The 26,124-nt window shown below is 56.5% G+C and overlaps 1 protein-coding gene across 1 annotated transcript; it reads right to left on the reverse strand.

The window, feature by feature from the left end:
• Positions 1-5,071: 5,071 nt before the first annotated feature.
• On the reverse strand, positions 5,072-25,600 carry SLC35B4 (solute carrier family 35 member B4). Its single transcript, XM_075558686.1, has 10 exons — positions 25,344-25,600; positions 17,733-17,846; positions 16,592-16,694; positions 15,239-15,288; positions 12,728-12,809; positions 12,472-12,532; positions 11,024-11,133; positions 9,424-9,499; positions 7,728-7,803; positions 5,072-6,206 (listed from the first exon to the last, which is right to left on the reverse strand). The coding sequence occupies exons 1-10, from the start codon at positions 25,418-25,420 to the stop codon at positions 5,963-5,965; spliced, it is 993 nt and encodes a 330-aa protein (XP_075414801.1). The 5' UTR covers positions 25,421-25,600; the 3' UTR covers positions 5,072-5,962.
• Positions 25,601-26,124: the final 524 nt, after the last annotated feature.

Consider the following 26,124-nt stretch of genomic DNA (forward strand, 5'->3'; position numbering starts at 1 on the left):
GGCACTAAGCACCATTGGAGGAAATAGTGGTAACCACGATCACCACGAGCCTCGGAATGATGCTGCCAGGTTCTCCGACCCCGACCTGCTGAAGAGACACGGGGGCGCTGCGGTAACTTCATTTTCACGCCGTGACTTTCAGAGGGAAGTTAATCCACAGGGAAAGAGCATACCTGGAACGCTTGGGCTATGAGCACACCAGATGAGCACCTTTTTAAACAGATGAGAACTGTTGACGACAACAACAACAACAACCCGTTGACACTGTGACTGCTTTGCTCCCACAGGACAGACTAGGCCTGCCTCTCAGGGTGTCCTAGGCTGCAGCCTCTGCACTCATCTTTCTCCCCCGGAGCAGCTGGTGGGTTCTTATCCAGGATCTTTCAGTTACCAGGTAAGCACTTACACCTGGGCCATGTTGAATTCATTGATCTGAACATGGTTGCTTGAAGGTCCAATTTAAGAAGGGAATGAAGGAATCCATCTTTCCCTCGTACACCTATGTACCTATAGCTCCCTGTACCTGCACACACCTGCAGCTCCCTGTACCTGCACACACCTGCAGCTCCCTGTACCTGCACACACCTGTAGCTCCCTGTACCTGCACACACCTGCAGCTCCCTGTACCTGCACACACCTGCAGCTCCCTGTACCTGTCTCACTGCTGGCAGGACTGCAGGCCAGGGGAAAGGTGGCTCCGCTACCGTGAGTATATGGTTTACTAGAATTTAACACATGCCTTATTCCTCCCTACGAGCGCTTCCACGTTGCTGGCTTGTTTCCAAATCCTTGTCAGTTTTAGTGCTGGGCGTGCCGTGCCCAGGGCTTCCATCACGCCTCAGTGGCAGGCACGCAGTTGTTCTGCATGTGTTCTGATGTGGTTCTTAAAGAGATCTGTTTTCATTGTGCTGCATACATCGCGCGGATAACTGCAAGGTCAGCAGTCTGGAGCCACCGGCTGCTCCCTGGGAGAAAGATAAGGCTTTCTACCCGTCAAGATTTACAGCCTCAGAAACCCACAGGGCAGCTCTGCCATGTCCTGTAGGGTCATTGTGAGTCAGAATTACTTGATGGACAAAGGGGTTGTTATGTAGGACAAATCTCTAGGTGTGCTCATCTTGGTGAGATAAAGTTTATTGTGCCAACCTGGCCCATAAACACAAGTGGAGTTAATTGAAGGGCAGAGAGAGAAATGGCTTGGTGAGCCTCGCCTTTCTAGTTCTCAGGTCTCGTTCTCTGATCAGACCAGGGTGAAGTTGCCTTAGCCAGTTCCCTGCTTCAGCTGGCAAGGTTCACTTCCTGTAAGACACCCCTGAGAAGCCGCATGGACCTACCCCGATGCAGCCCTGGGTGCTGGAGCAGTTGTGTGGAGACCCTTGCCAGCACTGAGATGCTTACATGCTCACTGATTCGGCTTTCCTCCTGCAGTTGGTGTCATTGCGTGTTTTGTGAGATGGGGGACTTTGTGGATTGGTGTCAGACATGTGGATTAGTGTTGGACTTGTGCGCTTGGGCAGCACTGGGTTGGGATGTTTTCTTGATGTGCACTTAACCTTTATATGAAACTCTGTTATACATGTGAATTTCTGTGGATTTGTTTCTCTGAAGTACCCAGACTAACACACTTGGTCTAGTGTACCTGGGTGTGTATGCACTGACAGAGTTCACCTGGTAACAGGAAGGTTCAAGGTTTACACCTACCCAGCGGCAGTGCAAGGCCTGGCAACCTCCTTTAGGAAGATCAGTCAGTGGAAACTTTAGCAGACATGGCTCTAGTCTAATGCCCATGGGGTCCACGTGATTTGGCATCAGCTGGACCTGGTGGTCCCATCAATGCAACCTGAGAGCCAACACACTGGGTGTGGGAGCATGTGAATGTGCTACCTGTATGTGATACAGCGAACATCACAAAGGAGTCAGTGCATCGCACCTAGAGGTGTGGCTACACTCGAGGCAGAAACTCACTGCACGAGCCTGCAAAACCTCCCCATGCAGGAAACGCCCCTCCGGTTCTGAAGCAACCACACACCCGGAGCCTGAAGCGCGGCTGCCGATCCACGCTGTGGGCAGGCTGCTTACGCACAGCCACCCCTGACCAGCTTTCACACGGCTCCGGGTAACGGTGCTAGGTAGCACCTGCAAGGAGTGTGCGGCCCTTGGTTAAGAAGCAGCCGTTGGACGACTCAAGGTCCAGCCTGTGGTCGGATGAGTTGCTTCCCAAGGGTGAGAGCTCGTTCCTCCTAAGAAATGATGCATTTTTAGAAGAAAAAAAGAGAAAGGTGGGGGGTGGGCATTGCTTGTTGGGCAGAACCATTGTATTCATCGAAGCCTCCCTATTCTCGCCTCGGAGACTAAAATTAAGCAACAGCACAGCCTGAGGTCACGGGCATGTCTCTGGGCTGCGCTAGATGCCTTCCACCACTCCCTGGTGCCCGCCTCCTCCAGTCTGTGCTTGAAACAAAGCCCTGGAGGAAGGACTCAGAGGTGGAGAAGGCAAGTCCTGGCTGTCCCTCCCCCATTTCTTGTCTGCTGAGCAGATAAACCTCGAGGAGGACGCCATTCCCAGCTGGAAGGACCTGCCCTCTTGCACCCCGTGGAGGTTCTTGCTGCCCGTGGAGCAGGGGCACCACTGCCCCCCACCCTTGATCTGAGGGGCCTTCTGGACATGCCAAAAAACAAAAGTCTGTGTACGGGGGAATTTTGAGGAGTCTGGGTTCTGTCGGCTGGCTGCACCCTCTCCTCCCTGCACTGCTTTGTGCTTCATTGATCTCATGAGGACCTGGGACAGGAGGATGGATGGTCTGTCAGCAAAGCTCGAGAGACCTGTCTCACCTTGATACTGGGACCGAAGTGGACCATCAGCCCCGCTGCTCAGTGGATGGAGCACCCGAGGCAGCTTGCTACAGAAACACCCCATGCTGCCCCAACCAACGTCCCCGAGTCCTCCTTTCCTGGGCATCCCATGAGGCTGGCTGCTAAATATGTAGCTCTTCCCTCTACCTTGAGTAAGAGCAGACTCACTCCGAGTTCTGCTTATGCCAAGCCAGAGAGTAACCCTGGGCCTGGGTTTCCAGCCGCTCGCTGTGTCTGTGCGTCCGCTCATGCACCACTTTGCCCCCGAATGTGCCGGCTGGTCCTCCGCTGCCCCCCCCCCCCGGCTCAGGACCTATCTGGGCTCCATCTGCCCCCCATCGGCCTCCGGCACTGTGGCAGGCAGCCGGCAAGGCTTTGGCGTGGATGGACAGAGCCAGGGAGGCACACCCATTTCCCCAATAGGGGGAGCAGAGCTGAAGGCACGGGCCGGGCACGGCCCCGTTTGTCAGAGGAGACACGCACTTTAACGCCGACGCTGCATATTCCAGCTCAGATACTGACGCTCTGCCACACGCTGCCCGATGCCAGGGCTGGAGATTGGAGAACTCAATGCACGCTGCATACAAATGCCCTCCAAGACGCTCAAAGCCACCCCGAGGAGGGGCAAAGCTGTGTGGCCATCTTACTCAGCTGTGCACGAGCTGAGGCCGAGTTTGGTGGTGACAGGCGGCAGGGCAGACAGTGGAGAGGGGCTCTGGAAATGAGGGCAGGGCCCTTCCTAGAATGCTTGCCAAACTAGCACACCATCATCCAGAGCTCTGGCGGCTGTAGGTGGCCCAGCCCGGCCACGCCGAGGGGCAACAGCATTTCATCCTGGTGCATGGGCGCGAGGAAGGGAAACCCAACTGGGGCTGAGCCTCCACCCTTCAGATGATACAGCAACATCTCAACGTGTGTGTGTGCTTGTTTGAGCTGGAGGCTAACAGATCAAAACTCAATGACTAATTGCCGCCCCCAAAACCAACCTAATTGCCATTAAGTTGATGCCAACTCAAAGAGACCCTTCGGGACAGAATAAACACTGCCCTTGTGAGCTTCAGTCTGCAACTCTTCACGGGGGTAGAAAGCCCCTTCTTTCTCCTGCAGAGTGGCACAGGGTTTTGAACTGCGGACCTTGCGGCTCACAGCCCAACGCTACCAGGGATGGCAGGAGCAAACACTGACAATGTGAAGATTTAAGAAGGGACGCAGGTATCACATTAACATCATCTAACTCTCCAGGTAAAGGAAAGGTCATTTCCTTTACCTGTGTCATCAGGCTGGCACCACTTTTCTGGCTGGTGTCGTGATGTTCATTGTACGGGTGGAGTTCAGAAGTTTCATGCACAAATGGTATCCTATCCCCCCCACCCCCTTGAAGCACAAGGTCTGGACCCAGAGGGAGGAGAGGTGTTTAAGGGGTCTTACGTTGGATTCTCTACAATGCTGTCCATTTACCCTTTTAAAGAGAGTTGGGGAAAATCCTTGGATTGAAAATCAGTAAACAAAGTATGACGACCGACAGCAGTCACCGATGATCATCAGAAAGCCGTCCCTGGGGCCCTCGGCGTCCAGCTGCCCCCACGGTACGGAGCCCCTGGGGACGGGCTCCGCGGCCAAGTGGGGACTGAGGGGGTCTTGCTACGAGGGTCTTTACCACTCGGCAGTTACAGCCCCATCGCTCTGTGGAACTTCAAGAACGTGCCTTCTGAGTCTGACTCCGAGCACCTTTTAGAATACGTGCGCATGGACACTGGGCCAGTGATGACCAGACCCAGCCGCTGGCCGGCCCTGCGGTGAGGGCAGAAATAAGATAACTAGAATCGGCACTTGATAAAGCAAAACACGGGGCGCCTTAAAGGGGCTTGCCTCACGTGACCCAGGGGTCACAGGACCCTGCCACACTGTGGCTGCGAGACCCGTCTATAGCTCTGCCCCACGTGGGAGGGGGCCTGGCCACCTGTGGAGGAACCTAGGGGCCACCACCCACCCCCAGAAGGCGGCGAAGCCTTGTCCGTGTGCCAAGTGAGAAGGGGCCAGAGAGCCCGCGCGCCTCCCAGCCCTGGGTGGGGTGAGCAGAGCGCACGGGGAATGACAGGGCTGCTTCGCTCTTCTTCCGCCAAACAACTGCCCGCCCATCACACGCCTCTCCATCTCGTCCTCCACAGCACTGGGGACATCAAGATACTTTGCGGGAAGAGAGAGACAGAGACACACCTCAAGTTTAGTTATTTAACCTGACTTCCATAGCCCCCTGCCCCCCAAGTATTCACACTGTCCAAGGGGGTGGGGGAGGCTGCAGAAAGTGTAGAAAAACGAACGATGAGAAAACGGGAGTTTCCCATGAGGCTGTTGAAGCGCCCCGTGGCACACAGCTAGTGTATGTGTGTGTGGTTCTGCGTGGCGCGTCTTGGTCAGAGTGGCCAGGCTGCACCGGGCCCCCTCAAAGCCTCTGTTGCCCTGCGTGTCTGTCCCGGGCGGGTGGTGCCTCCAAGGGGGGCAGGGCTGTTGCCCCCGAGCCAGTTTCCCGGTCCAGGCACGTGGATGATGGAGGGGAGGAGCCCGCCTCTGTGGAACACAGTCCCTTCCTTTCTGGTTGCCAGGGTGGCACACAGGTGGCGGCACACCTGTTCCGGGTATGCGCGTCCTAGTTTTGCATAGAAAACAAAAACCCAACATGAGGGCGCAGGGGTGGGGGTGGGCCCGGGGTCCAGCTCTGGAGCCACTGGCCTGGCTCACAGGGGCGTCCACTGTGTTCACTGGGCGGCTGGTCCTTCTGAGACTGGTCCGGGGCGTCGGGCAGGTGGAAGGCGCTGCCGAGGGCGGGGCCGCTGCATAATGGTGACTCCCCAGCAACAAGATGCCCCATTTTGGAGGAGGCCACAGGCATATCTCTGCAGACACCAAAGCCAACAAGCAAGCGAGGGCCTGAGCCTTTTTGGTAACTATAACAGGACAGAGAAGGGCTGGCGGGGAGTCCAGCTGACGGGCCTCTAGTCTCCCGACGGATCTTGGGGTCGGACCTCCTGCGAGTCTGATCCGGTGCCACCGGTGGCCCTGACCTTGGCGACTGCCCTTTGGCCGGCCGTCTCCGCACCAGGGCCCGACCTCAGTTCTCCTTGTCCTTGGGAGGCTGGCTGCGGGCGGCTCTGAGGTGGTTCCACACCTCCGTGTACAGCAGGGTCCCGATGAAGACCAGCACGGTGCCCAGCCAGTGCCACAGGGTGAAGGGGTTCCGGAAGTACAGGATGGAAAAGATGAGGCTCACGAACTTGCGCAGCGTCACCACCAGCGTGACGGTCAGGGAGGCGCATTCTGCAGTGAGGATGAACACGCCCCGGATGCACACGTACCTGCGGGGGGAGTTAAGGGCCTGTTCTGGGCAGAGCACTCTGGCACCGTGGCTTCCAGTGTCATGAAAAACCAAAACATGGGAGGGCTGTTCGGGCTTCCCTGGGCGCTTCCTTGGTAGGGCACCCATGAGACTCCTGTCCTGCGTGCTGCCTGCAGGCCCCAGTGGGAAACCGTGTACCCAGAACCAAACCCTGCCGGCCGACGCCATCCTCACCACTGACGTGAAGTATCTGCTCACTGCCTGTCAGTTTGTCCTACTGTGGTGGCTGGCGTGTTGCTGGGCTGCTGGAAGCTCTGTCACCGGTCTTTCCGAGGCCAGCAGGGTCACCCAAAGGGAATGGGTTTTGGCGGAGCCTCCCCACTGAGAACAGACTGGAGGGAAGGTGCATCCACTTGTGGGTGACAGCACTGACCCTTAGGAGGAGCCGAGGGCCAGTCTAGAAACTGCCTGACATTATCCCTGCAGCCAACTTACACTGCAGGCCACCTTCCACAATGGCAGAAGGCGACTACAGTAAGCCCCCGGCCCTTCCACCCTCTTCCTCTGAGGGAACTCAGGCGATTCCAGAGGAACAGGTTAATCTCAATAAATATTCAGTGGGTTTTATGATAATTTGGAGATACTTCAAACTACCCATTTAGGGGGAAAAGTTTTGATGATTTAGAAGTCTTTCAGAATGTGAGGGCAGCGTATGATAACCTGGAGTGTCCAAAGACACCAGAAACGCCCAGGTAGAAATCACCGCCTGTTCAAGTCAGATTCTAATTCCTAGGGAGCCCTGCTGGGCAGTAGTTAACGGAAAGGTCAGGGGTGTGAATCCACCAGGTGGTGTGTGAGGGAGACGAGGCAGTCTGCCTCAGTAGAGATCGCAGTTCTCTGTCCTACGGGGTCATTTTGATCGACTTGACAGTAGTGGATTATGCCCATCTTAATTACTCATCCAAAACACACAAACTCACTGCGATCAAGTCAAACGCCTAGAAGGCAGGGTAGAACTGCCCCGTGAGTGTCTGAGACGAACTCTTTACTAGAGTAGAAAGCTCCATCTTTCTCCTGCGGAGCGGCTGCTGGTTTTGAACTGATGACTTCTGGGACCAAAGCATCCACATTACTCACAGGACTCCCGAGCACCCCTTTCTTACACTGTTTTTTCCACAGTGGGCAATGCTACCCTCCTGGGCACTGCAATGATGCAGGGGTGCTGAAAAGCAGAGACCTACCCTTTTGTCACAGACTATGAGCTGTCGTGCACACGTTTTAGCTGCCGGGGGCTCTGGGTGAGTTTTCTTCGCAATGGGGGCGGGAGGCCAAGGGAGTTTGGGCACCTATGCCCTACAGAAGGTCTAGGGTAGACCCTCACCGCCACCGTTGGCATCCACTTTACTCCCAACAAAGGGACGAGGTCTCCGTCACCTCCTGACTGACGCAGGACATGCCACTGCCCAGCTAGAAGACGAGGACAGACGTCTCCTCGGTCCACACGGCCCGGGAGGCCCCCGGCAGACGGGACAAAGGATACTGAGTGACGACGTTCATGAGCAGGTAGAACCACATGATGGGCATGGTCACGCCGAGCACTGGAACCTGGTACCATTCTGCAGGGGACAGAAGAGAGGAGAGGCATGGGACTGCGTCTCTGGGAACAAGGGACAGACTGACCAGCATTCCTCCGGACAGAGCGTTCCAGATGGACTTCGGGCTGCACTTCTGCCTTGGTCCTGGGCAGCAGCAGCCTCAAAAGCCATTAGGTGGTTTTTAGAGGCAAAACCAAAGTCAACTTTTAAATAAACGGATTACCTGGATATGGGATCTCCTTTATAGTGACAGAGAGAAGCACAGAGATGTTCCAAGTGGTGGGGACACAAGAGGAGAGGCACGCAGAGATCTGTCGTCCTCCCAAGGGTGCAGGGATCTTAAAGGGAACTGTGCCATCTGTAGTCTGTTGTCAATGTGAGGACGTACAGACCGTGTCCTCGGTCTGGTCAGCGTAAGCACGTACAGACCGTGTCCTCGGTCTGGCCAGCGTAAGCACGTACAGACCGTGTCCTCGGTCTGGCCAGCGTTAGCATGCATGGACCGTGCCCTCGTTCTGGTTCTGACAAGGTGGAAGGGGGACTGGCAGTCGCTCAGCTGGCGTATTCCTTGTACAAACTAATTCCTCCTCAACAGTTATCAAGGGCCACAACCACGTTCCGCCCACTACTAGGGATCGATCGTGGAAGGTACTGCGCTCTTGCCCATACTCCTTATTCGATGGAGACTGTGGGTCCATCCAGATGCCCAACAGCATGAGACAAGGGCTACGTGATGGGGATTTCACTTGTATCTCGAGGCCTTTCCTGCTCCGCAAACGTGTTCCCGACCCCACATCCATCTACCGGGGCTGGCTGGCTCGCTCTCTCTCTCCGCCCACGATTCCCGCGCCAGGCGCAGACCACAGCAAACTGCTCAACCTGTGACTGAATGTGTAGAGTGCTCAGGCCTTCGCGTCTCTGCATCAGCCCTTCCTGAGGGGAGACTGGGCTGAAAGCAAGCTCTGGAAGCCCCTCTGGCTGCAGGCGGGAGCAGGGCCACGATGCCCAGAGCTGCCTCAGGCAGAGAGCAGTCACCGGTGGACGCAGGCCCTGCCTGGCCAGCACGCCAGGTGATGCACCATGAGCCTCGCCGTCACCCGTGACTCTTGGGGCCTGCGTGTTCTTTGGCCTGGGTGACGCGCTCTGTGCGTCAGGAGCCAGGCCATGTCAGTTAGCACCAGTCACTTTCGCTAGTAATGCCTGTTTGAAGTGACGGCAGACACCCTGCCTGGCTGGTCAGGCCTGGGGGAGGAATGACCGCCTATGCTCCCGCCTCCTGCCCCAGCCAGGCAGCTCGATGGGCCCCGCGCGAGCCGGGGCAGCTCCGGCCGGGAGAGGGGCAGGGGGCAGAGGGCTGGCCTGCTGTCCCACTCGACCTCACGGTGCGCTGCTCCCACTCGGCTGCACTCTCAAACTCCACACATTCCAGAGGAGAGTGCAGAAGGTTCTGGAACAGGGCTTTTGCTGCTCCGATTACTGATGGCAGCAGTCCCTTCCTGAGAGGGGCAGGCAGGCGGGCCTGTTTCGAGAAGGGCAGGTGGTTTGGTTCAGAGCCTGCGAAGCGCAGCGGCCCGGCGCCGGTGGAGACCCGTCTCGGCAAAGCCCCGGCCCACCAGCCGGCCGTGCCCAGCTCCCACTCACCGGACTTGCTGAACAGCAGCGCGTGGTTGTAGATGTCCGCAGCCAGGAAGAGGAAGCCGGGCAGCGGGAGGGCGTGCTGCAGGGGAGAGATGGCGCGCGAGCTGTCAGGCCAGCCATCGGAAGTGTCTGGGGTGTGCGACCAGTCATGTCGGACCCACGGCCACTCGGTGGCCCCTGCCAGGCTCTCGTGGCTGCAGCCTTTCAAACGCAGGTGCCAGGCCTCTGTGCCGAAGCACTTGCCTCTGGGTGAGTGCAAACTGCCCACCTCTAGGAGATGCCACCTGGGTATACTGAGGCCCGACTGCTGCCTGTCACCGAGCACAAGAGCGGGCATTCTGTCCTCAGACTACAGCGGGGGAGGGGAGCCCACGGGGCAATCACAGGCCTCCTGCCCAGAGGACTGGCTGCACTTCACTATCACGGAAATGCTAAGCGGACACCTGACTCAGTGCTGTTGAGTCAGGACCAGCCCACGACAACCCTGCTGGACAGGGTGGAACTGCCCCGCGTATTTCCACGACTGCGACTCTTTCCGGGAGCGGAAAGGTTCATCTTTCTCCCTTGGAGAGGCTGCTGGTTTTGAACTGCTGACCTTGAGGCTGGGAGTCTAATGAGTAACCCGTACGCCACCAGGGCTCCCTAGGCGAGCATCAACAAAACCGCCACAGAGTCGGCACCGACTCACAACGAACACAGGACTCAACAATTAGGCTTCATTTTTATTTAGAATTTAAAAAAGGAAAATAGGGGGAAATATTAGGCCTGAATCATTAGGTTTGCAAAAGGCAGATTTCAGGGAGTTTAGGAGACTGGAGGGAAAAGATTTGAGGATGAGGTCCAGGAAGCAGGCGGGAAGAGGAAACGTGGGATGGATGCACTCAGGAGAAGCCCCCACGCCCCCCCTCCCCCATGGCGGTAACTGGCAGCTCACAGTTACTTTGCACCAAGCCCTGCGCTGGCAGAGGCGAGCCAACGAGAATGCTCCTTTGTTTTCAAATCCCGGCAGCACCCGACCGCTCCAATCCTCCATCTCAAAACTGCTTGTTTGCAACTTCAGTACAAAGGGTTAGTGGCTCGGCCTGAAGGCAACTACCTCACCCCAGCCTGGTGGGCAAGAGGAAGGGTGGAAGGCCAGCCGGCCTAGTAGAGGGAGTTCAGGCCCGGGGTCACAGACCCTCCTCTGACGCCCCCTCCCAAACCACCCGCTCCATCCCAGGCTCCCACAGTGGTGCTACTCCATTCCTATTGATGGGAATATGGAGGTGGAGGCTCTGTGTCCCTTGGGGTTGCCCCTGGCTAAGACACACCCGTCACTGGCCATGGTCACCTGGCTGCTATCGGGTCAATGCCGGTGGGCACACACCTGTCAGAGCAGAAATGCTCCACAGGGTTTCCGACGACTGGCTTCTTGGAAGGAGACGACCAGGTCTTTCTCCCAAGGCCCTGCATTCACTGAGCGCATCCATGTCCCCGTAGTCTGACTGCCAGTGCAGCCTGCGGGTCCACTGCCCGGGAGGGGTGGTGCCCTTCACAGGAGGCACTGCACCCTGATGCCCCCACCGCTCCCTCCGCCCCGGTGCCGTGCGTGCATGCTCCTTACATTATAAAACAAAGCCTCCTTGGAGTGCTTCCCAAATTGCTTATACAGCATCTCCTGGAAGATGCCCATCCTGGCCGACATCAGAAGCGCAAACGTCAGGGCCCCGATACCTGAGAGACAGAGAGACAGTTACCCGGTGCTTACCCCTGGGCAGCAGCGGTCCCGAGGGACCCACCATGCCATCACCACCCAGTGTCTTGCTGTCTCCCCAGCTCTGCATCCCTTTCACACCCAGAAGGGTCACATCCAACATGAGGGAGCTTGGAAACAACTCGTGCAAAATCCCATTCTTCCAAGTCTGCTTTTCCATGAGTTTGTCCAAGCTCGCTCCTATATACTGTATGGTGCTCACTGCTCCCCTCTTTTTCCTGCACTTCCCTTCATGTCATTGCACAACAAACCCCCCACCCCGCCAGGGTCTGCCCCCACTTAGGATTTCCCACGGCCCGGGCACAGCTGGCTAGTTCCCAGCGGCCTCACGATCAAAACCCACGCCCAGCCTTAAGCAGGAACCCGTACGCAGAAGGCTGCCAACTCTCCTTGGGATGAATTCTCCCGAGTGGAATGACTTGAGTCAGAGGCTGTGGACATCTAAAAACCTCCATACACCCCATCCCGCCCCTGGGAAGGCTGGGTCGATGTCAACCCCCCACATCCTCCAGGGAATGGATGTCTCTTGCAGTCACTGCCTCTGGGAGAACTGCTTGTGATCTCGCCAGTGAGAGCGAGCAAGGGGAAGCAGGGACTGCAGTTCCGGCGAGCCGGAAGCACTCACACCCCCCACTCCTCCCATGAACTGCATGGTCATCCCCATCAATCTTCCTTACTGGGTGAAGTGGGTCTCCCATAGCCCATAAGGAGCTCTTCTCTATGGTATAGGTAGCACCCTTCAAAGATAAAGTAGCCAAGCCCCCACGTCTCCTGCCTCCAGGGCCGGCACTGGACAGCGGGGCACCTCTCAGCGCCTCGAGGTGAGAGCAAAGCTCTCTGACAGTGGTCTAATGCAGTTCTCAGAGAGACCCACTGGACTTTCAGAAACTTCCCCAGGGAGTCTGAGGACCAGCCAGGTTTGGGACACCGCCACATGGAAGATCAAACTGACAATGTCAGTCCGTCCAAGACTTGGGGACGGTCCCTTGGGAACACACAACGTCCACCGCCCTAACCTGTAGAGGTGGCTACTCCCAGGCCTGGCAGACCACACAGTGGAAGGCACTGTAGACGCTCCTCTGTACTGGCGGCAACCGATAGCACGTGGCCCGGAGCGTGGGCAATTTCTTTTCTCCGATTCTTAAATACCTCCTTGCGTTCTGAGGTACATGCTCTCGGGCGGCCCTCTCCTCCCTGGTCGAATTTGTTTAGCCAAAGTCTTGCCGAGAAACGTGGCCCTTAGACAGCTCGGCAAACAGGGCTGCAGGAGCCCGAGCTGCAGGAATTGCTGCACTTGCCTAGTAACCACCATGCAAACGCCTGGACTCCGTCATCCTCGCTCACGCTGGTCTGGGACGTCTAGGAAAAAAGGGACAACGTGACAGGCAGGGACCAGATGGTCGTGCACGATGCCCGGGGGGTGGAGGGCGCGGGGCAATGGGGGTGTGTGTTCATTTCCCGCCCCGTCTCTCAGAGGCTGAGGCTGGACTCCCTGTGTTAGACACATGGCAGAGGTGAGCAGAGGGTGTGCTGTGTGCGCAGGCTCATTCTTACCACTTGCTTGGCGGACATGAACGTGCAAATAAATATCCCCACAGACACCAGGGCGATGGAGGTGTACTTGAATACGCTGTATCTGCAGGGAGAAGAACAAAGCGCCGTAGGGACCCACAGATTCCGAGGTCCACGTCGTCTGCACAGTCAGAATCCACAGGAGAAGGAATCACTGAGCACACGACTGTCCGAACCCCTGGGGCCCATCAGCGTCCACAAAAGTCAGCAGGTCAAGACGCCGGCATATTCTCAGTCACACACATCCCTGGGGCCATTCAGAAATAGCTTCTCATGGCTGGCTGGCTAAGAGTTGGCTTCGACCAACAACAGAAATTGAAACCAACTGGAAATGACATTCCATTTGGTTCTCAAGTGTCCATCTAAATCCAAACCTTAACTGAGAGCCATTGGGCTTCTGGTCACGGGGGGTGGGAGGGAGGGGAGATTTCAAGAAGGATACAACTCAGCTGACTCTTTTCGGGGGAAGGGAGTTTTAAAAAGGCTGTGCGGTTGGAGGGAGGAACATTCTGGAGAACTCCCAGTGATGTTCGTCATTGACCAAAGCAGCAGCCCTCTCAGAACCTTGGTGGCCGAGCCGAGGGCCACAGGAGGGAATGAAAGCAAACAGCCCTCAGGAAGAGCCCACACGAGGTTTCCTGCTCAAACGCGCTGGACCAACCTGGGCCCCAAAGAAGAAACCAGGCCCACTCACTGCCTTCCTTTCAGTCAGTGCTGACTCCTAGCAAGCCTGCAGGACAGGGGAGCACGGCCCCTGTAGATTTCTGAGACAGCAACTCTTCACAGGAGTAGAAAGCCTCGTCTTTGTCCCTCAGAGCAGCTGGGGGTTTCAAACTGCTGACCCTGGGGTTAGCAGTCCAACGCGTAACCACTTCGCCACCAGGGCCCGGCACCTCATAAGAGCCCAGGAGAACTAGCAAAATAGCCAGCCAAGGGAGGCAGAGGGGCTAGGAGGCCCATACTGGAGGTCGGGGGTCAGGGTGGGGAAGAGGACACAGGCATTTCTGAGGGCAGAGCGACATCTCGAGGACCCTCCGGCAGGAAGGCAAGGAAGAGGTTCACCACCTGGGTCAAGAACCTCACGGAGAACAGGGGCGGTGACGTGGGGCAGAGACCTGGTCTCAATCCTGGGAAGACGAGCACACTGTAAATGCCAGGGGCCTCTGCCCGAGGCAAGTCCAGAGAGCAAGCGCCTCGCATGAGAGCATGAACTGGCTCTGCAGAGGGCCCGAGAGGCCTCAGGGGATTCGAAATGAGACCCAAAACCAGTTCTTTGGGGGCCAGAGGTGCTTGCGAAAGGCCTGCGCCCGTGGGGCGCCTCTCAGGAGAACACGGCACCTTCTGCAGCACGTCTCTCCGGACGCCTGTCTGGAGGCAAAACCAGAGGTTGGAAGGGCCGCAGGCATGTCATGCCAATGTTACCAGGAAGCAGGCTGGTTGCAGCCTGGACAGTTCACACAGCCGGCTTCACAGTGTTTGTGGAAGAATTCTGTATCTTTTAACTCCATTTGCCAACAGAGTTTCTGAAGCCCCTTCTTCTGCCTGCTTAAAAGCAGAGAAGCTACAAGACAGATGTCTAGGACAAGGATCCTTACCTGGGGGTACAGACACCTGGGAGAGAAACGGTCCGTGACATGGAGCCTTGTCAGCAGGACAAGCGTCCTTCTAATGACAGCGCCAATAGAAAGGACTGCCACATCTGGGCACTTGCCCTCTGGGTTGAGAGGGACCTAAGCTACCACCAAGTAACAACCAGGGCTGGAGCTGGGCGCCGCTGGAGAGCTGGCATCCAGTTGAACAACTGGGGCCTTACTGGAGATGGGGAATGTCCCCTGAGCAATGCCCACACTCTTCAGAGACCCCTCCTCTCCTCCTCGGCTGCGAGAACGAGGCTCCCAACAAAGGGGGAAGACAAAGACTTAGAAAAGGCGCCGCACGCACCTGGCCAAGAGGACCAACAGCGATGGCATCATCCCCTCCTCTTGGCCATTTAGGCCTTAGGCATATAACCTGACTTCCACAAGTCAAGGGCTTTCACCACCTGCAATTTATTCTCTCCCGGCTGAGGGGCTAGAAGTCCAGGTGCAGGATGCTGGACCCGGGGCAAGGCTTGCACCTCCTGCTGGCTCTGGCATGGCTTCTCTGTTCCCTCGTTTCATCCCTCCGAGGTCTCAAAAGAGACGGATTGAAGATAAAGCCTGCAGGAATCCCCGCATCAGCACAACACAGACAGCCCACTCCCAGCGAGACCTCGCGATTCTAGGTGAGCTGGTCTGTGGGTGAGCACAGTATCACCGGTTCAGGTCTACGCCCAGCCAATACTGGTCACCAAGTCACAGGTGGGGCCTCTTACCTGGCCCCCTGGCTGAGAGATGTGCGTCTCACTGGTCACAGAGAGCACCCTACCCTGGGGAGAAGGAACTCGGACCACCAGCTGGACATGCTGGCTTGGGGGGCGTCCCAAAACATACCCCGGAAGAATGGTGCGCTTACCTCTTTTTCAAAATGATGATTCCGAGGATCATGTTGGCGATCAGAGAGCCCTGGAGGGAGAGAAGGGAGAGAGCGCCATGTGACTCACGGTAACCGGGAACAAGGGCAAAGAAAGGAGGGACCTCGCTGGAAGGAGGAGGTGATGGCTAAACTCAGGAAAGGTCAGTGGTCAAGCCACGCAAATGGATCACAGGAGTCAACACAACTTCCTCAAGGTGACCGGGGCACACCAAACACACAGGCCCATGGCCACCATGTCCAGGGCCCCAGTGTCGCCTCAGAGCCACCAGGGGGTTCAACCCACGGGCCTTCTCGTCAGCAGCCGAGCACTTTACTTGCCATGCTGGCAGCTCTCAATGATTGGTTCTGGCTAGGGCTGGCAGGGGCACAGTAGACAGCAGATTGATTTGGGGTGTGTGTGTCAGATTTTCCATCTAGCTAGTTCGTAACTGCTTTCAGTACGTGCCACCCACCCAGCGGCAGTGAAAGCAGCCAGGAAGACCCTACCCATTCTCAGGAAGGCGCCCACCCCAAGCAGGTCTTTCTGGGGAGTCTACTTTCCCGGTCATCTCGGTCAGGAGAACCGGCCGGCCTTGGGAACGCCCTCTGGGAACAGCATAGCTGGCTCACGACCAATTCAGACATGCCACGCTGTTCTGGCTCCATAGCCATCCCCGCGTATCCTTCTACCATCCCAACCGCGGTCCCCGGGAAGTCTGCCCCATCCTTTGGGAAATACGCCGTTCTCCCTTGGCCCTGCCGACCCACCGGGCGCAGACACGTAGACCGCCCACCATGCAGGAGGCAGAGGAGGAGACCCCCACGGGTGCGTGGGGAGCAAGCTCCCCTTGGGCAAGAGCTCCCCCTGGCTTCATAATCTCAAGCTGCTTAAATCAAACTGGGAAGCAAACTGAATCTTACAGCAGAGGCCAAAAGGGAGCGGGAAGAAAGAAGAGTCGCAGCCAACCAACGGGATGGACGGCGTGGAAGGTGCTATCTCAGGGGCTCTCAACCTCCCTAACGCCTCAACCCTTCCACACAGGTCCAACCATAAAACTATTTCGTTGCTACTTCATCACTGTCGTTTTGTTACTGTTAGGAATCGGGTGACCCCTGTGAAGGGGTCGAGACCCACAGGTTGAGAACCACTGTGCTATTTCCAAGGGAAGTTTCCGTTGTCCTTTTTGGAATCGCCCCTGAGAGCTGAGGTAGAAGAAACCCTGAGAGAGCCCCCCACCTGCACCCCGCACCCTGCACTCTGATCCTCGGAGCCTAGACTTGACTCATCCATCCGCCTCCTTGGGGGGGTAGCTCCAGGGGGAGGGGGGTGTCTCTGTCCACGGTGGCACTCACCGATCTGAAGATCATGTGCAACGGCATGGCGATGTTGAGGTTCAGGGCATAGTTGTTGACCACGCTGACGGTGAAGAACATGGTGACCATCACGGCGTAGTACCTGGAGGGCAAGGGGACAGGTCACCCGGTGTCCACGACTCGCTTCGAGACGCCGCGTCGCTTCAGTGAAAACAAAGCACCGTGGTTATTTCACCGTCCCACGGGATTGGACTTCACCGGAATGTCCTAGGATTCAACCTAAGCCTTCCACGGCAGCGAAATGACAACATTTTCATGCAGCTCAAAGCAGACGTGAGACGTCCCACCGGAAGGTGAGTTCCGACATCCGTTGCTGGGTCTTTGCAAGGGCTGAGTAACTAAGGTTTCACGTTTTCGAGCTTCAGGGCCAAAGAGGAGACGAGGTGACTGCAGCCACAGGGGCACGTTCAGCTCGCTGGAAGCTAGCTCAACGACTGTAGAAAGGAGGCATCTCCCATGGGGTCCAGCAAGGCTGCCTGGTGGTGTCGCGCACCATGTCCTCAGTGGTGGGCCCGTGGTAAGCAGGCTCATGGGTTTCAGACTCGCCCGGAGCAGCAGGAGGCCAGGGGCCTGGGCGGAAGCTGTGATGGGCTGCCCACCACAGATGACAGGCAGTCTATCCGACTGTCTAGGTGACCAGTCCGGGCTTTGGGAGACCTGGAAGCACATCTCCAAAGGAGATTTCCCGAACTCTTAGTTCCCAGAGATGGCTTATGGAAAAGGGTTGGAAAACACGGGAAACGGAAGGTCTCAGGAGTGAGCTCTAAGAGGCTGACAGTGACGGTGAGCAAACCCACAGACCTGAAAAGGTGTGCTCTGCTCCCTTAACACTTTAACCCTGGAGCCTATTTCCAATGTGCAGCGTGCAGACACACACACACACACACACACACACACACACACACACACACACACACAGAGAGTTATCTCCATCGTAGTTCATACAAGGGTTGTGGTAAGAACTTTATCTGGAAAATAGGATCCATGGAGTTTCGTACGGAATACCTTCATAAATGAGGGCTTTGCTGTGCAATTTATAGACGTCGCCTCACTTGCCCTGAATGCAGGTCCCCCAACTGCTCTTCCTCTAAGGGCAGAAGCCGGCCGGGAGAAACTGTACCTTACAGGGATGGCTGGCCGCTTTCTTCCCAGATCCGCCTCCCGGAGGAAGCCTTCCACGGCGATAAACAGAAACTGGGCAAATGTCACGATGTTCCCACAGCCTGGATGCTTCCTGGAGGGCAGGGGGCAAAAGGGGGAGGAAAGAGTCAACGAGAGGCGTCACACTGGAGGTTTCTGACGGCATCGGCTTCAACCGCCCCGCCGTCCTCCGCTGGCCAGCTCGGTCCCGGGATCCACAGGGCTTCCTCCCTGGGCGCGCCGGGCCCGGAGTTCGCGTCCCCTGACCCACGGACGGGGAGCTCTCCTGTCAGCTGTGCTCGGGACAGCTTTCCTCCACTTGCGTCCCGCCAGGAATCCCAGACACTGCCGTCCGAGGAAGCTCTGCTCCCAGTGTAGACAGTGACCCCGGGGCACATGCTGGCCCTGGGGAGGGGAGGAGGGAGGCACCGGCGCCCAGGAAGAGCCCCGTGGTGTTGTCTGTGGGGTGATGGAGAAGCAACGGTCCCCACACAGGCGTCTTGGGAGGACCAGAGCGCAACCGGGTTGAGACTCCGTGTCCGTGTGCTACGTGCTCGCTCCAGCGCTTCACGGACGTGGCCCACGCAGGCAGTCCTGGGAGACGAGCATCTGACCCGGGGACAGTCACGTCCCGGGAAGCCTGGCAGACTGACAACGCGGGGTGACACACAGCGGACGCCCCTCGGCCACACGCATGGGAGCACTGTCACTCCTATACGAGATTCGCAGCCCTGGCCGGGGAGTGCTCACACGCTGGGCTGCTAACTGCTCGAAGCCACCCACTGCTCCTCGGGATTAAACATGGGGCTTGGGGCTCCGGCTGGCCGGCCGAGGGATCCCAGTCTCAGAGCCCCCCAGGGGCAGTGCTGCTCTGTCCTACAGGGTCGCGGGGAGTCAGAGTGGACGGCAGGGAAGTGAGTGTGTTTGTCGAGGAGACAAGGGGTCCTGGTAGTGCTGGGCTTCAGCCCGTGGCTGAGGTTAAGCCCACCAGGACCCACCCGCTGCGGCAGGGGGCAGGTGTGGCAGTCGGCTTCCATCCGGAGCTGGTCTTGCAAACCCCGCGGGGCAGTCCTACCCCACCCACGGGCTTGCTGGGCGACTGAGCTGCTGACCGTCGGCCTTATCCTCACGGTCTCTCTCTCTCTCTCTCTCAGCACTCACTACGGAAGAGCGAGCAAGCCAACTCAACTCACTGTCCAGACAGCTCACAGAGCGTCTCTAGCCCTGTGGGCCTCTGAGACTCCCTGTTTATGGGAGGAGAGCCTCATATTTCCCCCCAAAGACTGGCTGGAGGTTTCAAACGGCTGACTTGGTGGTTATCAGCCCGGCGGGTAGCTCAGTCTGCCACGAGGGCTCATGGACTAAGGCCAAGGGGTGGGGAAATGCAGGGGCATCCACAGAGGGTCACGGAGCACTTCTGAGGGGGCGGTTTCATGCCAGCAGCCCGAGCAGAGGGGCAGGAAGGTTCTCTTATGCTTCTTGGCTCTGGCACTTGCTCCTCCCAGGTCGCTGGGGCCCACCCTCTGGGCTGCGGCTAGACTGGCTTGGACCTTCCAGAACCTCCCACTTGCTTCTAACGGGGAAGCTAGGCCCGGAGGCCCAGCCAGGTCTGGGGAGGGGCGTGTGTTTAAGGCCCAGGGTCATTCCTCTGTCCTGCCCAGGGCTAACAACTGGAGGTTGCGGGGCAAGACCCAGGCCTGTCCTTCACCACAGGAGCCTGCAGGGACCCGCTGCCTCACCTGTGAAGCAGTACAGAACGTGTGCTTGTTTCACGGGTTCACTGTCCAGTAACTGAAAGCTAAGCCCCATGCTGGTCAGAGGGAAACAGTCAGGGTGGCGGGGCCTTGAACCACACACCCTGCGGTTGCCAGTCCATTGCCAGACCCCCAGAGCCACCAGGGCCCCCATCCCACAGCCTCCGCAGCTGTGCACGCTAGTGAGCAGCAGAGACACAGAGATAAGAGGCACAGACTTGGGGACCAGGGAAGCCACAGGAAGCTGGCGAAGGAACCGGGGAACAGAAGCCGGAAGAGATAAGCCCCTTTCCCAGAGCTGGTGGCCCCAATTTCACCGTCCAGCCTTCCAAATGTGAGAGCTCGATTTCTGCTCTTGACACGCGGCATTCCTGTGACGGATGCACTCAAGAAAGGAGGCCCGACCGCCGGGGTGTGCACGGTGCCCTTGTTTTGCTTTGTTTGTTTGTTTTTTCAGTCATCTTGGACATTTTAGGAACCGGCTGGTACCGAGCCAGCTACTGACCGGATTATTTCTTCCCCAGCACACCCCGCTGGACGCCTTCATTTGAAAACTTCAGAGCGAAGCCGTGGATCCTGGCCCCTACATCTCCCTGTACCTCAGCAGCTACGCACCACAGAGGGACTCCCTTTCCATCATCTTCTCTGTGAAAATATACATACATTATATATCTATGTATATATATATCTATATATCTATATATATATATCTATCTATCTATATATATATATATATATATATATCTATATATCTATATATATATATCTATCTATCTATATATATATATATATATATATATATCTATATATCTATATATATATATTTACATATATGCACAATGTAGGCAACAAAGCCCCTTGGCTGGAGCAATCATTTTTCAGTGAGCTGTTCAGGGACACTGATTACATTCATTCACCCCATCCACCTCCCAAACTGTCTCGCCCCAAACAGTGAGGCACTGTGCCTCAGGCAGCAACCGCCCCCCAGCTCCTGGGGCCCCTTTGGTCTTGGGCATTTGTCTGTTGCAGGAATGAGCCCCTTTGTGGCTCACTTACAGTACGTGGCCACCCATGTTTCTATCTGTGCTGCACCTCTCTTCACCAAACCCCCCACCAATATCGCTGCCATTGCGTCCAGCGGACACACAGCGGCCTTGTAGGACGTGGTAGAACTGCCCCTGGGTTCCCAGCCTAACTCTTTCCTGGAGTAGAAAGCCTCATCTTTCTTTTTGGAAGCGGCAGGTGGTTTAGAACTGCTGGCTTCGTGGTTAGCAGCCCAGTGAGAAACCATGACGCCACCAGGGCTGAGTGGTATGCCACGGTGCACACAGGCCAAGTCTTGTGCATGCAACCACTCCTCTGTTGAGACTTTAAATTCTCTCTGACAAGAATCCAATTTTTTTTATATTTAAAAAAGCGCGTTGGGCAGGGAAGGGTTGGGCAGGCGGCTTGTGCCTTTGGTGTGTCTTATTCCAGAGGCAGGAAATTTTTCTCACTCAATTCAACATCAGGCCTCTGACAGAACTGAGAAGGAAGAAGAAATTATCATCATTGGCTTCCTGGTGGGAGATGCAGCCTCATATGACTGGCTGGGGGATGGGGATGGGGGTGGTGGTTGGTGTGTGTGTGTGTGTGTGTGTGTGAGAGAGAGAGAGAGAGAGAGAGAGAGAGAGAGAGAGAGAGAGAGAGAGAGCGCGCGCGCGCGCGCCAGCCAGCCCTGGTCCTCTCTGGGAACGGTGCAGCCACTCTGCGAGCCACGCCTGGTGCTTGATTACACGCTCGGGTCACTGGGATGAATGTCAGACAGGGGAAAAAGCTAAAGGTGTCGTCCTCATCCCGAGGGTCGCCTAGCATTCCCACAGATCTCTGGTGTCCTGGGCTGGATGGCTGCTGCGCCGACTTAATGGGCAGCTAACCTCACGGTGAGCAGTTTTCCGTTCGCACGAAGAGCTTGTCCTGGAAGCCCATGGGGCAGTTCCACCCTGTCCTACAGGGTCACTGTGGGTCATCACTGGCTTGACGGCAGTGGGTTTGGATCTCTGGGTTATTTGCCATGTATTGGGGCGCACTTTGCTTCTTGGGGAGCCCATAAAGAGCACCGTCTGTAAACTTTATACGAGCTGTCCACGGCGATGTCCCAGTGTCCCCATGTGCCTGGATGCAGTCCCAAATTCAGAGGTCACATGCAGAAAGACCTGGTCTAACCAGCTCTTATCTCATGGAGGTGAGATCGGAGAAGAGAATGGGGCTTAGAATGGAGCTTTAGAAGACTGTTGCTGGTCGTGGGGGTGGGGTGGGCGGGCATTCGGATTAGCAGACGCACCTCCGCCCCACTTTGTAAAAGCCCAGTGCCACCTGGGAAGGTCCAGATGGGTCAGGGGTGGTGCCGACTTATTCACAGAGCATCCGAAGTGTTCACGCTCGAAGGTCCTCAGGTGGTGGCAGTGCTCAGCTACTAACCAAGAGGTTGGAGGTTCAAAAGCACCCGTGGGTACCTCAGAAGGCCTGGAGATCTGCGTCCAAGAGGAACCTCTGCCTTGAAATCTCTGCGGTGGCAGCCCTGCTGGCAACACAGGCAGTGGCCAAGGGGGCTTGTCTGTCTGTGTGTGTGTGTGTGTGTGTGTGTGTGTGTGTGTGCTTAGCACTGCACATAAGCCCTTGCCCAGTTAGAGTTCGAGCCATACTTGATCTCATAAAGCTAGGTACTCCCACAGGGTCACCAAGGTAGTCAGGGAGAAGGGCAGGTGGTGACTCCAACTGCCCCCCACCCCCCACCGTGTCGCTCCTGTGTCTCAACTAACCCTTCAGGACCTGGTCTCCACCAGCTTCTCTGCCCACTTCTGTCGTGGTGACAGTGGCCTTAAGGAGACGTGATTTTGCCCAGGACTCACAACTCACTAGAAGGGGATGCCCACTGCTGCCGGATTCTGATGTCACACCGTCCTCGGCCAGATTCGAGTGAAATGGACGTATATTTAACACAAACATCACACCAGTATCCCCTGACTTTCATTTCCACGGCTGGCCTGTGCAGATCGGTTTTGTTTTTCTTAACTTTTCAAACCAACTTCCGAGGTGACTTGCCTTGGAGACGATTTACAGCTGACTGACTCCGGCCCACCTCTCCCACCCCCTCGCCACCTACTCCCCAGAGTGACAAAGCTCTATCAGCGCTTTCTGCAAAGCAGAGTCTCCAGCTCCGTGAGAGCCCACCCTAAGCCCACAGAGCTAATGGGAAGTAGGCTATTGCTCAGAGGGGGCTTAACACTCGGGCTCAGCAAGATGAATTTGTGTCTAGCAGTTACTTCCTGCAGAATGGGGTTACCAAACCGATGCTCTGCTGAAGTTCAAAAACACCCCCGACCCAACCCACACCCCAAACCCAAACTCACTGCCATCAAGCCAATTCCAACTCACAGGATGGACAGGGCAGACCTGCTCCTATGGGTTTCTGAGGCTGTAACTCTTCATGAGCCCTGGTGGCAATGGTGTGTTACCCGCTGGGGTGCTAATCATGAGGTCCACAGTTTGAAACCACGGGCCCATTCGTGGGGGAACTATGAGGCTTTCAACTCCAGTTAAGTTACAGGAACCCACAGCGGCAGTTCTACCTTGTCCTATAGGGTCACCATGAATCAGAGTGGACTGGATCGATGGCAGCGAGTTTTTTGGTAACTCTTTATGGGAGTTGAAAGTCTTATTGTTCTCCAAAGGAGTGTCTGTTTGGTGGTTTTGAACCTCTGACCTGGTCAGTAGACAACTCATAACCCACTAGGTAGTCAGGGCTCAAAAATAACAGGGAGGTTGACAAAGTACTGGACTAGGAATTTAGACTTCTCGAATTCTAGCCTGGCTCTGGCACTTAGCAGTTATGTACTCTGGAAAAGCCTGTAACTTCTCTAGGTCCTGGTTTCGCTTTCAGGAAGGCAGAGACTGTGATACGTGCCCTGTCTTCTGCCCAAGGCTGTTCTCATTGTCAACGGAGATGCTGCCCGGCATTACAGTGCCAGAGATGACTTGCCCAACATGTGAAGGGTCTTGAACACGTCAGAGAGCCAGCAGGTCACAGAGCCAGGACTGTGTCATCCTGAGCTCTCCATCCTGGGCCTGCCCCATGCCAACCTGCTGTCTTTTCTGCAGCAGCTTTTAACCGCGAACAGAGCACATCCCCACACAACATTGTCACTTGCTCCCTCAAGAAAGCCGACCACCGTTCCCTCTGGGAAAGTGCCCAAAGACCAGCTGACCTCTTTTACAGCTGCAGGTGCTGCCACAGGTCACCTGTCCCCACCTGCCCCCTAAGTGAAAGTCCACTGGGCTCCCTGAGATGTATGTTTGGGCAGAGCGCTCCTTCTGTCAACACTGCCAATGCTAGGTGGTGCGCCCTAATACAAATAAACTGCAGAGATCACACTGCCTTCTCAGTCCGCAAGTTTTGCTCAGGTCAACAAGATGGTATTAGCAGAAACTGCGAACTGGCATGGGAAGGGAGAGAGACTTGGGCAGGCAGTGTGCACTGGGGCTGCAGGAGCTAAAGACAGCGCCGGGTGACACTGTCAGAGGCAATGCCTACAGAACTGCCGTGGAGTGTTTGTTCCAACAGACATGGATGCCGAAAACAGCCCTTACAGTTAGTGACAGGAGTCCTGGCGGCTTAGCGGTTACTCGTTGGGCTACGATCCGCAAGGTCATCGGTTGGAAACCATCAGCCGCTCGTCGGCAGAAAAACGGGTGTTCTACTCCCATAAATACTTAAGTCTCGGAAACCCACCGGAGCAGTTCTACCCTGTCCTCGAGGGTCACTAGGGGTCCACATGGCCGAGACAGCAGTGTGTGAGTCAGTTGTATGGTTCTTTACAGCAACAAACAACATTTTCCGTCAGCCCGGCTGACATCTATCCGAAGACCCGCAAGCTGTGTCTGATTACCCAATGCGGACGGTAAGCACAAGGTGACGCGTGCTTACTTACTAGTCTGTGGTGTACAGTTTCACAGGTGTCCGCCTGCAAATGTACCCTCCCTGGCAGCCAGGGCAGACTCGGCAAGGTGGGCAGGAACTTCCTTCTGTGTATTTACCAACCTGCAGTAGGTCGTTCCATGTTAAACTGCTTACTACAGCTCGGTTGAATCAGCTCCTGCGTACCGATCACCGGCCCTGGCCCAATAGGTTAAAACTGGGTTACTTGACTTTGCTGGGCTTCCTGCTGGGCTGCGGTCAGCGCTGTCATTGCTAGCCAACGATAAAGGCAGCGGGGTCGTCTCACTGTGGCCAGTACGTGAGGGCCAGGCTTTGGGTGTGTTAGCTAAAACCCCGATGTTGTGGTCCCTGATGTTTGTGAATCTGTATCAATCACTTATTTTTTTAGAACCAAGCAGGCATCAAGTCAGAATAAAAAAAACAAACCAAACTGAAATATAAGAGGGCTTCCACTAAATAAGGTGTCATTCAAAGTCTAAAGAGTTTACAGGACGATTTTGTTGTGAGTACGCACGTGCAGGAGAAATCCATACAGTGAAGCAATGAGGAGCGGGTACCCAGGGCTCAAGCAGGAAGCAAAGGCTTTGAGAATGATGAGGGCAACAAATGTACAAATGTGCTTGGCACAATGGATGCGCGTATGGATTGCGATAAAACTTGCACGAGCCCCCGATACAACGATTTAAAAAAAAACAACTCAGTCACCAAGTCGGTGCTACGGTGGGCGATTAAGCACGCGACCATTCACGTGACCCAGGGTGCGGCGTGGTCTGGGGCACTGGAGGGGGTGACCCCGTTGCCGCCCCAGGTGGTCCCTCGCTGACGCCCCCCGGAGGCGCCGTCCCAGGGTGCCACTCACCGGACCAGGAGCTCCAGGAAGATCACGTTGCTGCAGCAGCCTGCGAACACTAGGCCCACGGCCAAGGCCGGGTGCATGGTCGGGCCGGGCAGCGAGCGCGAACGGGCGCCCGCCTAGGTCGCTGCGCACCGCCGCCGCTCCGAGCACCGCCGTCCACCGGCGCGCAGCTCTCCGCGGGCCCCGCCGCCGGCACCGACGCGGCCAGCCGCCGAGCTGTAGTTCGTAGTCGGCGCCGGTCCCATTCATCCAAGGGGGCGTCTGAGGCCAAGCGGGACTACATATCCCAGGATGCCCAACTCCCTGACGTCATGCCATGACGAGGCCCTCCGCCCCTGCGCCGACGAGTGGTTGAACTAAGTATCCGTCGTGCTCTGCGGCGGCCGCAGGCTTGCTGGGAAATGAAGTTCCAGCACTGTCGACAGGCGCCCTGCTAGACTGCCATTGTTCCTCACTGCCAGGAAAAAAGCCCCACTGGCTGGCTTCACTGTAGCAACACACCGTTGTTTGTTGAAGGTATTCCACTGGACTTGTGACAGTAGACATGCCCCCGAAATGACCTTTCTACCTCTGGAAAAACAAAACAAACTCGGGACTCAGAAAGTTGTGCTGCATTCATTAGGCACAGCTTCTCTGAGCATTGGGCTTTCCCAAGGCAGAGATGGGAAGAATCATGCCCGTCCTGCCTGGTTGTTGGAAGGGTCAGTAGATACCATCTGTGGGAAGTAGAGCATACCGCGTTTACTGTGGACGTCAGGTGCCATCAGCTGGGGTCTGGCTCAGT

The sequence above is a fragment of the Tenrec ecaudatus genome, chromosome 9 (genome assembly GCF_050624435.1).
Source record: "Tenrec ecaudatus isolate mTenEca1 chromosome 9, mTenEca1.hap1, whole genome shotgun sequence".
In the NCBI taxonomy this organism is placed as follows: domain Eukaryota; kingdom Metazoa; phylum Chordata; class Mammalia; order Afrosoricida; family Tenrecidae; genus Tenrec; species Tenrec ecaudatus.